General features: G+C 47.3%; 1 protein-coding gene across 1 annotated transcript in view; it reads left to right on the forward strand.

Moving 5' to 3' along the window:
- The window catches only part of LOC122379007, a 61,509-nt gene that overhangs the window by 11,264 nt on the left and 36,650 nt on the right, over nucleotides 1-13,595 (forward strand). Inside the window, exons 2-3 of the mRNA XM_043360807.1 lie at nucleotides 7,246-7,389; nucleotides 7,974-8,144. Coding sequence (XP_043216742.1) covers nucleotides 7,282-7,389; nucleotides 7,974-8,144 — 279 coding nt within the window. The 5' untranslated portion in view covers nucleotides 7,246-7,281. The remainder of the gene's footprint in view (nucleotides 1-7,245; nucleotides 7,390-7,973; nucleotides 8,145-13,595) is intronic.

Genomic DNA, 13,595 nt, shown 5'->3' on the forward strand with positions numbered 1-13,595 from the left:
GAGTAACACAAGCACGACACCCCCCTGCACCAGTTATTACCACACCCCTCTGGCTAATGTATTTGAATAGGCCAGGCAATAGGCATACAGTAAAAGTTGTTACCGGCCGATTTTCAAAATTCTTTGACCATATGATTGCCTGTACATTTCTCAGTCTTCTCACCGAATTTGACGCGAATCTAATATAATCAGCGGTAAGGAGCGCGATGTAAAGACGGAACCGTCCCGCCCCGGCACAGCCTACAATTCAGGCGGCGCGTAACGGCTAGCGCCGGCCGCCGCGCCGCCGCGGCGGCAGGATGTTTGACTTTACACCGCTATTACTAGAAAAGTTGTGAACCGATTTTCTTACAATGCCATGGAGTTGCCATGGCAACGGACTTGTTTACATTGGATTTGATTCGCTCCGTTCTCTACAGCGATATTTCCTGGTGCAAGTATCTAATTTAAGTTCATTTCTGATTTAATGAATGCTAAGACCTTACTGGTTACGATGTAAGGCATGAATTGGGTGAATCATTTTTTCCCTTTCTCTCCGAAGCATTTCTTTTGATCGCCACAATGGCGCACGGTGCGCAAGCTTCGTCTTCACGGTCCTACCACAGTGAGCTACTATGTTTTGCTGTGAACAAGCTTGACACGATGCCTTATGATATCTTGGTGAAGACGTGTGCTAATTTTTATAGCCCTGAAAAAATACAAGAGGCCAAAGACCTGTTGTGGGAAACGGTCATGACGGTGTTCCATGGTGACCGTCGCGATCTACGGAACATCAAGAGAAAGAACACGGGAGCCAGCTCAAAAGCAAGAGCAGATACAGAAGACATCGTAAAGGCTCTACAGGTCTGCGATAGAGAAGGTACAGCTCTGCCGACCTTCTATGCTGTTGATTTGAGCAGCATTCCTTTCTCAACCCCCGAGAACTTGGACTTGGCTGTGCTTCTTAGTCAGTTCAGCCTAATGCAGGCGGATATGCAAGGTCTCAAATGTGCAATGCAAAATCTGCAAGAAACTGCTCCAAAGAAGACGTACTCTGCCCCTGAGACTCCAAGAAGTTGGGCTAACGTGGCAGCGTCTTCTCTGCAACAGCCCAGTGTCGAGCAGCGGCAGCAACAGTCTTCACGGCCACAGATCAGTGCAAGTGGAGATGCCAGACGGCCTCCAGCTCCAGCTCAGCAGTGTCAAGAAAGGCAGCAGCAGTTTCTGCAGCCGCAGCAGCTTCCTGCCTCCAGTCAGTCTATGCAGCCGTCGGGTGAGTCTGCTCCAGTTCAGCAGCGGCAGCAGCCTGCCGTAGACAGTGATGGCTTCACTCTGGTGACATCAGCGAAGGTAAAGGGCAGTAGAAAAAAGCTTGATGTTAAGGGGACCAGCTCTTCAACTCTGCTGAAAGGCGTAGCTCCTCCGCAGAAGAAGCTTGATCTCTTTGTCGGTAGATTGGACATGTCGACAACTCGTGAGGCGCTGGAGACTCATCTTCACTGGTTAGTTCAGGGTACTGCAACTGTATCTGTGTCAGAGATTCCTCACTGTGCTGAAAAGTATGGCTACAAAGGTTTTAAAGTAAGTGTGCCTGCAGAGGTAGCCAGCAGTGTGCTGCTTCCTGACAAGTGGCCGAGCTATGTGTCAGTCAGAAAGTATTTTCAGCCAAAGGCAAACAAAAATGTGGGTGCAGCGCCTCCTGTCCCAAAAGCTCTGTCACGTAGCACTAGTGTTGGGAATGTGGTGTCTGGTGTGTAGTAGGTACTATGGGTGTCTGTAGCTGATGATCCAGATTTGCACTTACAACTGTAATTCCTTGAAAAATTCGCTTCTTGAAGTACGTAGGCTTTGTGATAGCAATGATATTATTTACTTGCAGGAAACCTGGCTTGCGAAGTTTGAGCTATTTATGTTAAATCAAATTCATGATGACTTCATTGGCCTTGGTGTCTCTGCCTTTGACTCGTCTAGTGCACTATTGTCTGGTAGACCTTATGGAGGAATTGCCATATTGTGGAAGAAGTCATTACAAGGTAGTGTTCAAGCTAAAGTTATAAGTGATCGCATAATGGTGTTGGACATTGCAACAAATCTTGGTGTTATTTGTTTGTATAATGTGTATCTTCCAACAGATTACCGTAACACAGACAGTCATGACCAATTCTGCTTGGTACTTGGCCAGTTATCCTGTTCGGTTGAGCTTTCTAGCATGAGGACAAATTTTGTTGGTATTTTGGGCGATTTTAATGCAAATGCTTATGGCTCACCCTTCTACTTAGAACTTGTTGAATACTGCTCTGAGAATGGCTTTGTGATATCTGATGTCGAGATTCTTGGATCATCTAGCAGTACTTACACCTATATCAGTGCTGCTCATGGCACAACATCGTGGTTAGACCACTGTATATGTAGCTTCAGTTTGCACTCTGCTATACAAAGCGTCTGTATTAATTATGATGGCTACTCCAGCGATCATTTGCCTCTCGTTAGCTTTGCCTCACAACCTATGTTGCAAATATTGGAGGAGACTGTCTGTTCCAGCTCTCCTAAGCTATGCTGGACTTCTGCCACCAGGGAGCAGGTTGTTATGTATAACGAGGTTATCCGTGAGAAGATTAGCCTGTTTGAAGAGTCTGTTGTAGATGAAATCAGCACGGAATGCGGTATTGATTGTGTTAATGAGTCGCACATTGATACACTGTCATTTTGTTATAAAGGCTTCATTGAGGCTCTCAGGTTCAGTGGCAACTTATGTTTAGCAGGTCGGTCAAATCGTACAAACAATGCTAAATTCATTAGAGGCTGGAATGAGTCTGTTAAACTTAAGCACGACGTTGCTCGTCATGCCTTTCTTCTTTGGAAGTCATGTGGTTCTCCAAAGGAGGGCAGAATTGCGATGCAGATGAGACAAACTCGGCTTGCTTTCAAGTATGCCTTGAGAAAGTGTAAAAGAGAGCAGCTTAAACATGAGGCAGGCAGACTGGCTGCCTCGTTTTTTAACAAACAGTATGACCATTTTTGGGTCCTTGTTAAGAGGCGTCTAGGAGCGGGTACTTCTCTCCCTCCCAGCGTTGGAAATGTCTCGGGTAGTGTCAATATTGCTGAAATGTGGGGTGACCACTTTAGGAATATATTGAATGATGACAGTTGTGGGAGTGACAGTGCTCTTCTCTATCAGCTTGCCCATGAACCATCACTTGATGTCCCTCCCATTACCACAGGGGACGTTTGCAGGGTCGTAGAAACCCTTAAAGCTGGTAAAGCGGCTGGATTTGATGATATCTCTGCTGAACATTTAATGTGTTTACAGCCTGATGTCCTGTCTGTAGTAGCAGTTATCTTAAATGCCATTTTAAACCATGCTTCCATCCCTGATGAACTGGTTTTTTCACTTCTGACACCTCTTGTTAAGGATAAGAGCGGGTCGCTTACTGACCCATCAAACTATAGAGCTATAGCTCTGTCTACTACCTTATCAAAAGTCTTGGAACTAATTCTTCTTGAGAGACTGCAGCCTTTTTTGCATACCAGCGATGCCCAGTTTGGATTCAAGGCTGATCACTCTACCACGCATGCAACTTTCATCCTTAAGGAAACAGTTGCGTTGTATAATAGGTTAGGTAGCCCTGTATATGCTTGCTTCTTAGATGCCAGCAAGGCATTTGATAGAGTATGTCATTCCAAACTCTTTCAGATACTCCAGCAGCGTGGCGTCCCCCAACCCTATTTAAAGCTGCTCATACAATGGTATAGATCACAAAAGATGGAAGTTAAGTGGGCTGAGAGCAGATCAAAGTCATTTGCAGTCACCAATGGAGTCAGGCAGGGTGGTAATCTTTCTCCACTTTTGTTCAATGTTTACATTGATGATCTTCTTGAAAGGTTGCAGCAGCTTCAGATCGGCTGTCATGTTAGAAATCGTCCCATTAATATTTTGGCATATGCAGATGATCTTGTGCTTTTGTCGCCTTCTCGGGCTGGACTACAAAAGCTAATTAATGAGTGTGAAAGGTTCGCAATTGACAGAAATATTAGTTTTAATACCAAAAAAAACTGTGTGCATGGTTTTTAATCCTAGGGAATGTGCTGCTTCTGCACATTTATCCAATTCTCAGGCTCCTAGCATTACCTTAAATGGTACCAGACTATCTCTCGTAACCCAGGTTAAATACCTTGGCCATGTGCTGGAACCTGACCTAAATGACAGTGGTGATATGAGGAGAACCAAGAGGTCGCTGTACTATAATGTCAATATGCTTCGTGCTTTGGTGGGGCAGGCAAGCAGTGAGATTCAGATTAAACTGTTCAAGGCCTATTGTACAAACCTTTATGGCTGTGAACTTTGGGATTCCTCAGGTGCTAAAGTGGCTTATCGTGCATTGTGTGTGGCTTACCACTCGTGTGTGAAAAAACTGGTCGGTGTTCCTAAATCCCATAGAAATCATCCTCTCTGTTACTCATTGAATATTCTTACATGTCCAATGCTTATAGCTAATAGGAAGATTATGTTCTATAAAAGACTGCTGTGCAGCAACAATGCTATAATTAAAGCGGTCCTGTCAAGTGAGATTGGCCGTGGAGGCATCCTGATCAGACTACCAGTGTCTACTCCGGCAGTATGGTCTCATGGGCCTCGAGATCAGTTCTGTGACTCGCTCTGATCTTGTAAATGTGTTTGCGTCACAGTTAAAGCGCATTGTTGAGCGCTGACGTCCCATGTATGGGACTGCTGTGGTGTGGTGTGTGTTCCATGTGTGCTCACATATGTTTCAAGGATGGAACGAAATAAAGGGCATTATTATTATTATTATTATTATTATTACTTCTTGCACGAGAAGATCCGCAATTCAATTCTGGACAGGTAGCCGAAATTTCACATTGATATTATGCTTGCGGCGCGAGTTATTGGCGAAAAACAGGAGGGGTGGGCGAAATCCGCCCCCCCCCCTTCCACTGCGCCCTTTCTGAGTAATCCTCTCAGATTTGCACTAACGTCAACGGTTTTGCCTGCAGGGGGCAAAAACTGCAAAATAGCAGATTTTTCGGAAACAGTTTTTCTGCAATTACTTTTGACCCAAGCCTTGTACGAGCTTACTTTTACCGGCATCGTGTTCCTCTCGTCAAGACGCATCGAATGAACTAACTTGACCTTGAATTTTGAAAGGTCAACAAAAATTTGACCTCAGGTCAAGGTCATGACCTGACCTGAAATGGTCATGTTGCATATCAGTCGATCCGTATCGTCGAGCTGAACACATCTAAGGCGTTTTCATCGCTCTAGCATGCCTCTATCAAAAGTTATTTGTGAAAAACTGTTAGATACCATTCGTGACCTGAGATGACCTCAGGGCCATAAACAGGGGTCACGGACGCCATTTTCATGTTAAGTGTGTCTAAATTACTTGTAATTCAGTGTTTGGGAGTGTTTATAATGTCTTTCGTCCAAAGGAGGCGCATTTCAATTTTCTCCCATTGACTTATAATGGGGAGGTCGCAAAATTGACCTGACCTTAGGTCATCGATATCAAAATTCTGAGATACCTATATTTTGTACATGTTATTGCTCTTAGCAATCCCTGAAAGTTTCAAAGCAATCGGTCACTCGGTGTAGCTATGGCAGACATTGAAAGTTTTTATGAGGTGAGGTCACTTCAAGTGACCTGGTGACCTGACCTTGAATGACCTTGGTCTTAAATTTTCACAACATGTGTAGAATTGATGTATGATAAGGTGTACCAAAAACGGTGGCGCTCCGCGCTGCCGTTTTTGACATATTCGCGAAAAACCACAGGGGGGTGTTCAAACACCCCCCCCCCCTTCAGCAGGGCGCGGGTTAAATGAGCGCACGCTAGCGGCGTTTGAACTTGCAAGTATCTGACAGTAGTATCTGACAGTCATTTTACGACATGGAAAATGTCACGACTTCTGACAATCATACACGAGGCCGGTTTTGACAAAAACATGAAAACTATGTGATTTCAGATGCGTCAAACATTTCTTTGGTTAGCCATATAGCGATTTACTCGGTTTGGTAAATTTGAATTTTTGATATTTATGGCCACTTGTGAACCCCATTTACATCACTGTGCGGCCGCTGGGCCTCCGCGCCCGCGGGGGGGGGCATATAGTTGCCCCCCCCCTTTACTTCTGCTGTGGTCGCAACCCGAAGAGCTGATAGAGACGCGAAACTTTGCACACATCTTCCTGAATACCTACCCAAGGCTGTGTCCAAATTTGTTGTTGATCCCATTTGAAATGATGTCACAGTGAAGTCAGAAGTCAAATTATAGATTTGCGACCATTAGTTTCCTGATGATATATCCGATATATGGGACCGAGTATAAAGGACCGATAATTGGTCAGGAACTACTAGTAGTTGGAAGTGCACATTAATGTGTCAGCATGACAGCAGGTGCTGTTTGGATTTGGATTTGGATTTGGATTTGTTTAGTTCATTTGCAGTTGAGTCTCATGCTCAAAGACATCAGAAACGCTGTTTCCCTTACAGATCTGTGTCCACGTGGAACAGCGTTGGCGGGGTCGGCAGCGGATGAAAAACCATGTATTTTAGATGTCTTTTATTTCTTTCGGTGTTTAGTGTTTCGCTATTGCGTTGATTTTAGCCTTTTATGTACGTACTGCGTAATGATTCACGTGTTTGTCAGCGAATTTTAATACTTGTATATACACGACGAGAGGGCTGAAAAGCCATTTAAATGGAGACCTCAATACACTGGATTTGGATTTGGATTTGGATTTGTTTAGTTCATTTGCAGTTGAGTCTCATGCTCAAAGACATCAGAAACGCTCCATATCGGAAGAAAACGACAAAACTTTATGACGTCACTATGATGTTACCCTCCAAACCCGTGTTGATGCCGCCGATTCTGTGTACGCTATTGCCGAAAATGGACTGTATTGCCACTGTGCCGAAATTGAATGCGACATTGCCAACTGTCTGAACTGCGCCGAGATATTATGCGATTCTGGTACATGATATTGCGGTATGTCTACACATGTTTCGTTAGCACTAAAATGGACGATTATGCCAAGATGCACCGAATTCAACTGACAAAAGGTGTATTCCACCCACTCCACCTTGTCTGCCGACTGCCACCATTGTATTGTGACACCTGCTGTTGTTGTATAGGTATCTCCGGTGGACGAGCAGGTACCATTGTGTTGTGACACCTGCTGTTGTTGTATAGGTATCTCCGGCGGCCGAGCAAGTACCATTGTGTTGTGACACCTGCTGTTGTTGTATAGGTACCTCCGGCGGCCGATCGGCCGACGCTCGGCGCCATGCCGTCTGATTTGTGGGAGGATGCTGAGCCGCCGCCGAGAACCGTCTATCGGCTGCCGCTGGTGTGTCGACGCGGTCGGCCCACGGCGCTAGAACACTTGCCCCAGGTTAGCGTCGCGTGCTGTTTCCGCGGACTTTGGCCGTTGGAGGTGGCCATCGATGCTGGCCTTGGCAACTACACCTTTTTAGACGCAATTTCAAAAGTTAAAGACCAAATTCAAAACGTTCACGTGCATTTAGAACGTGAACTTTTTTTAATTTGGCCTTTAACTTTTTGAAATTGCACCTAAAAAGGTGTTGTATTAGCAGGGTATATTTTGTGCTTTTTATAATGCTCGGCAGATGGTTGCCCACTACTGGACACAATGGGAAGACCTCATACATATTCTATTTGGAACACTCCGTTGAATTATATGTATGGTCTGGCAAACTTAAGAAAGAACGGAGTTATAGCTCCTGAATCCTTTTGCCACGTGTTTTGCTCACTGGACGTGTATGGTTAGAAGAAATTTGTGTAAAAAGTCGAGAGAGAAATATTCTTTAATATATTTCATTCAACATCAAAACGTGCATAAATGGTGCTTGCGCTTTGAATCCGTTCTTTCTTAGGTTTGACAGACTATGGTTTCTATCCAGTTTATTCGACAGTCTGGACATGGAGTCATGACTGTATTTGCTGTGTTTGATCCAGAGGAGCCTTGTGACGTTCGTCACGTTCCTGCTGTCCAGCCTGAAAATGGCCGACGATCAGACTACGGCTGCCGTGCGACAGATGGCTCAGATGTGGCCAGATATCTTCAGCGGAGTGGCAACCGACCCAAGCATCAGTGGAGCAGCGGCAAACGGACACACGCTCGACAAGGTGGGCTCAGGGGATATATATTTGTGGCTAAGACTCAGATATATCGATTTAGAGGCAGAATAAAGGATTAATTTTGAGCTGTAGCTCCTTTTTACCAAATAAAAGTGGTTTGGTCAAGGTTTGGTTCTTAAGTTATTTTTCGGGCTATGCACGTGCACACTGCACATGGAACCTTGGAACCGGACCTAGCAGCAAAATTGCACATCGACAATTGTAAGTTTTGTAGTTAGATTATTCTTGATTATTCCTGTTTGTGAGCGTTGAACTAAACATGAGATCGGTACTGGTAGGTAGAGGACAGAGGTACCATCAACCATGGTGTGGGAGCACACAGAACTTATAAGAACCGCTTCTTCGGTTCTGTGCTCACTGTCACTGACGAACAGTCTATCAGGGAAGTTGATTCACATCGCCGAGCACACCCGGAACAAGACAATTGAGGATGCAAGAGTTGTGATTTCTCGGATCAGCTTCATAAGTTGACACATGTCACGTTATAGCCTCGCTGAATAATTTGAGCCAAACCACCTTTGAAGACGAACTTAAGTGCCAGCCAGTATGAATTCCGCTCTTTTCCGGCAAGATTCAGCAAATTTGGACGAAGGCATAATGCGAAATTAGGCTAGCATGCATTTATTAATGCTGTATGGATTAGCGGTTAAAAGGACGATGTTACCATATATGGCGTAAGTATAGTCCGAGGGTAAAAATCGCAATGGTTTATTGTCAGAGGCCCAGCCTAGGGCAATAGTGCTGTTAAGGCCGGCTTCACCCGAGAGCTACAGTGGCGCCAGAGAGGGGAATATGTTCCCCAATTGTATAATCCATGCTGTATTCATTTTGTTCCATGGCCAATCAAAACTCGTCCAGCCATAATATGCATTGTAATTATGTGAGCTGTGTTTCAATCTGGGCTGGCGCGTCTTTTGATCAGGGCTCTCACATCTCGTAGTTTTCTTATTAATAGTTGCTTATTAATGGTGACTTGAGGTTTATTTATTGCCTTGAATGTGCTCAATCGGTAGATTGTGTTAAAAGCATTCGCAGATTACTTTTTCCCGTTGTCATGATTTCCTGGAAAAATGTGTTAATTGCTCGAGCGAAAATTAACAAAGAAATCGTGGTAAACACTAAACAGTAAACAGTTTCACACTCAGCACAGAAATGAGGTATTAATAGCCCCTAATTGGGTTTATCTGTATTCATCAATCATTATGCTCATGGCGAATCAATAATTAAAGTTCGTCGTAGACGAGACCAAGAGACACGCGGGGAAATTTTACCAACGCATCATCGGAAGAGCCCAAGGATGAGTTAATCGTTCAACCCAACAATGGGCTCAATTTTTCAGCTTTAATTTCAATAACACCAGCACATATTTGCTGCAAGATTTGCCAGGGGTCATTGAACTGCTCCTGCTGTTTTCCGGGGTCCACAAAATTTTATTACGTCTGTGCCGGATCAATGCGTGATTTTACGGAAAATGATCTTTCATTTTGATGACAAATTTTGTGCAAAGGGCATCACTTTAAATCGAAAAAAAATAATTGGTTGAGCACTTTTCTTTGCTCGTTTTGAAGCTTCTTGCTTCCAGGCTCCAGAGAAACATATTAATTGCAAGATCACAGGCCAAGAAACGATAGACTGAGTTGAATGAATATTAAACCTAAAATGCAGCAAGAGTCGAGTGAAAATAAAATTGAGCAGGCTTGGCCACTGTTATTAGATATATGATTGTGCAGTGTGCATTGAACCCGGCGGCCGCTGGGCCTCCGCGCCACCCGCCGGCCGCTGGGGGGGGGGGGGGCATATAGTTGCCCCCCTTTACTTCTGCGACGAAACGCGAAGAGATAGAGAAGCGAAACTTTGTACACATCTGATCTTCCTGAATACCTAGCCGAGGTTGTGTCCAAATTTGGTGTCAATCCCATTTGAAATGACGTCACAGTGACGTCATAAGTCAAATAATAGATTTGCGACTCTCAGTCTCTCCTCACGATATATCCGATACATGCAGTGGCGTAGCCAGAAATAAGCGAAAGGGGGCCATGGTGCTCGAGGGGGCGACTTTTTCCCTTGAGAGGGGCACCATTGTCAGCTCGTGACAGGGGCGTCAGTCTAAAATGTAATGTAATGTTCATGCATGATTTACTAGGTGTTGCAAAATATGAGTGTTTCGCTTATTTTTCATGAAATCCAATTAATGCAATTTGCAGTCAGTTTTTTCTAAATAAAAAAACTTGATCTTGATGAATATTTAGCACGATAAAGGAAACGAGCTCAGGCTACGGACATTTTATTCTCAAAATACTCATCCATGCGAGTTCGAGACGGTAAAATAGGTATACGTTGGTTCACTCACTGATCCAAAGTGACCTGACCTGTGGGCTGCAACCTGTGGTCGACCGTGCTTAGAATCTCAGACCGCACGTATGTATGATTTACGCTGCGTTTAATTGCCCAAATTGGTATCAAGGAAAGACTTGAAACATTTAAGACCATTAAATCCACCATGAGATCCCAACTCATTGTCATACCAGCAGCGACTGCAGTCAGAGGCGACCTGACGCTGACATACGTTCTGGATTTTTTTCTCCACAAATTGCCTTTACAATTCGAAGTCTAGTGCGCGCAGCCCCTACTTGTGAACATGCATGACTGCATGAGTGCCAGATGGATGAGGCTTGAGACTGTCCATATGTATAGTGGCACGAAGGTAAAAAGGATATTGTTTGTGTGCTTGCTTTTGGCTTGATGAACCCAGGGTGCAGACGCCACCAGTACCAGCCGAGAACTGTATTCAGCGAGCGGGGCGGCGGTGGCCTGGGCGGCCACAGCCCAGACTGCATATGATACCGGCGCCGGCTCAGCGGCGGCTCCAGGCTATAGAGCGGGGTGTGACCACAGCAGCCACTACGATACATCTCCCCCTCTTACGCGTATGTTAATAAGATCTACTAGAGAAAGCTAAGCTGTACTCCAAGCACAAAGCTGGTTTTCTTAAACCCCGAAAATCCGACCGCTGCGAGTTTTACGAGGGCTAACGTGTACGGGGTCGTCAGCGGGCTGCACTGATGGTGGAGCGGGTGCCAGCGGAGACGTCGCCGGCTCAGGCGACGGCGCAGCTGGCGGAAGCTGATGTGGTGGTGGTGGCGGCACCACCGGGCGTGGTGCTGCCACGGATGTCGGCGGCACCACCGGAGGTGACACTGGTGCTGCCCGTTGCCCGGTTCCGTGCTGTGCCAGGACCTGTAACGGAACAGGAGGGATCAGCAGCAGGTGCCGTCGGTTGCGGCGATATTGGCAGCCGCCCAGCTCCACCAGATAGCTGCGTCTGGAGAGCCTCTGCGTGACGATGGCGGGCTCCGACCAGCTGCCCTTTTCTGTCTTGATCCGGACTCTGGCGCCGGGCTGCAGCGGAGGCAGGTTGCGGGCACCTCGCCTCTGATTGACGGTTGACTCCTGTTTCTTCTTTCTCCGCCCATCACGGAGTTTGGCGTGCCGCCATGCCTTCTTGGCGGGCTGCTGAGCGACGGGGAGACGGGAGTGAAGCTCACGTCCCATCAGAAGGCGGGCTGGGGAGTATCCAGTGGCTTCCACAGCCGTTGTTCGGTAGTTCAGGAGAGCGAGGTGAGGATCTTTTTGGCGAAGTATCCACTTTGCGGTCCTCACGGCCCGTTCAGCTGCTCCGTTGGATGATGGCGTGTGCGGGTCAGTGACGCGATGTGTGAAGCCGTACGACGCTGCGAAGTCGGCGAATGAGCTGGAAGTGAACTGCGTTCCTCCGTCTGTTGTCATCAGATCCGGTATCCCCAGTCTGGAGAACAGGCGCTTCAGCCGCTCGATGACGGCGGTGCTTGTGAGGCTGGGCAAGCGTTGAATTTCCAGATACCTGCTGAAGAGGTCCACAGTCACGAGCCAGTTGCTGTTGTTGAAGTGGAAGATGTCTGCTGCGATGTGAGTCCACGGTCTTGACGGCGTTGGAGTCGTTACCAGTGGCTCAGCGTGCTGGGAGGGCGCGTGCACTTGGCAGAACGCGCAGTGCTCGACGTGGCGCTTCAAGTCGATGCTGATCTTGGGCCACCAGACGGATTCTGCTGCTCGCTGGCGGCCTTGTTGAGCCCGAAGTGACCGTCGTCGTGTAGACGGTTGAGCATCTCTTCACGCAGACTAGGCGGTATGATGATGCGGCGGCCGTACATCAGCAGTGTGCCGCTTGTCAGGTAGAGAACGCTGATTTCTCCACGCGCGGCGAAGTAGTCCAGCATGTCGGGGTGCTTTGCTCCCTCCTTCCAGCCAGAGAGAGTCTGCTGAACCACGCGCTGGAGGAGTTCATCTGCCTGTTGAGCCCTGCTGATCTCCACTAGACGCTGCGGTGTGGCGGGTAGGTCATCGAAGACCCTCTTGCAGAAGTTGTGAACGTCTTCCTGTAGCACAGCGCCGATCGCATCGTGCTTCTGGAGTGGATGACGCGAGAGGAAGTCAGGTACCAGGTGCTGCTTCCCTGGAATGAACACCGCTGTTGCGTTGTAACGCATCAGTCGCATGAGCATGCGCTGACACCTGAATGGCGCATCTACGAGATTTTTCGTGTTGATGAGCGGGATCAGTGGCTTGTGATCCAGTTGAAGGTCGAACGACGGCAGTCCAGACAGGAACATGTGCATCTTCTCGCATGTCCAAGTTGCAGCGAGTAGTTCCTTTTCAATCTGAGCCCACCTCGTCTCTGTGTCCGTCAGACTTCTGCTGCAGAATGCGACGGGCTTGAAGATGGAACCATGCTTCTGAAGGATGCATCCTCCGATTCCGTAGCTGCTTGCGTCTGCGCTGACCACTGTCTCACGCGCTGGGTCGTAGAACGCCAGGACTGGAGCGGACGTGACGGCTGCTTTCACATCATCCAGTGCTTGCTGCTGCTGAGGCGTCCAGTTCCACGCAGCGTCCTTTTTCAGCAGATCGTTGAGGGGCCTTAGGCGCTCCTGGATGTGCGGGACGAACCTGCAGAGGTAGTTGACCACCCCTAGCAGAGACCGGAGCTCTGTGACGTTCTTTGGCTGCTGGAGCTGCTGTATCGCTTCGAGCTTCTCGTCGTCCACACCGATGCCATTCTTGCTTATCTTCATGCCAAGAAACTTGACCTCGTCCCTTCGGAACTCACATTTCGTCTTGTTCAGCTTGAGGCCAGATTCCTGGATTCTTCTGATGACGGCTTCGAGACGGGCGTCATGGTTGCTTGCATCTCCAAAAACCAGCGTGTCGTCCATGTAGACGATGACTCCAGGCAGTCCATCCAGCATCTCCTGCATCTTTCGCTGGAAGCACTCCGGAGCCAGTGAGATTCCCATCGGCAGGCGCAGGAACCTCTTCCTGCCGAACGGTGTGATGAACGTAGTCATTTTGGAGCTTGCCTCGTCCAACGGGATCTGGTAGAAGCCAGAAGAAGCGTCCAGC

Source organism: Amphibalanus amphitrite, unplaced genomic scaffold (assembly GCF_019059575.1).
Source record: "Amphibalanus amphitrite isolate SeventyFive unplaced genomic scaffold, NRLGWU_Aamphi_draft 000069F_arrow, whole genome shotgun sequence".
NCBI classification, from domain to species: domain Eukaryota; kingdom Metazoa; phylum Arthropoda; class Thecostraca; order Balanomorpha; family Balanidae; genus Amphibalanus; species Amphibalanus amphitrite.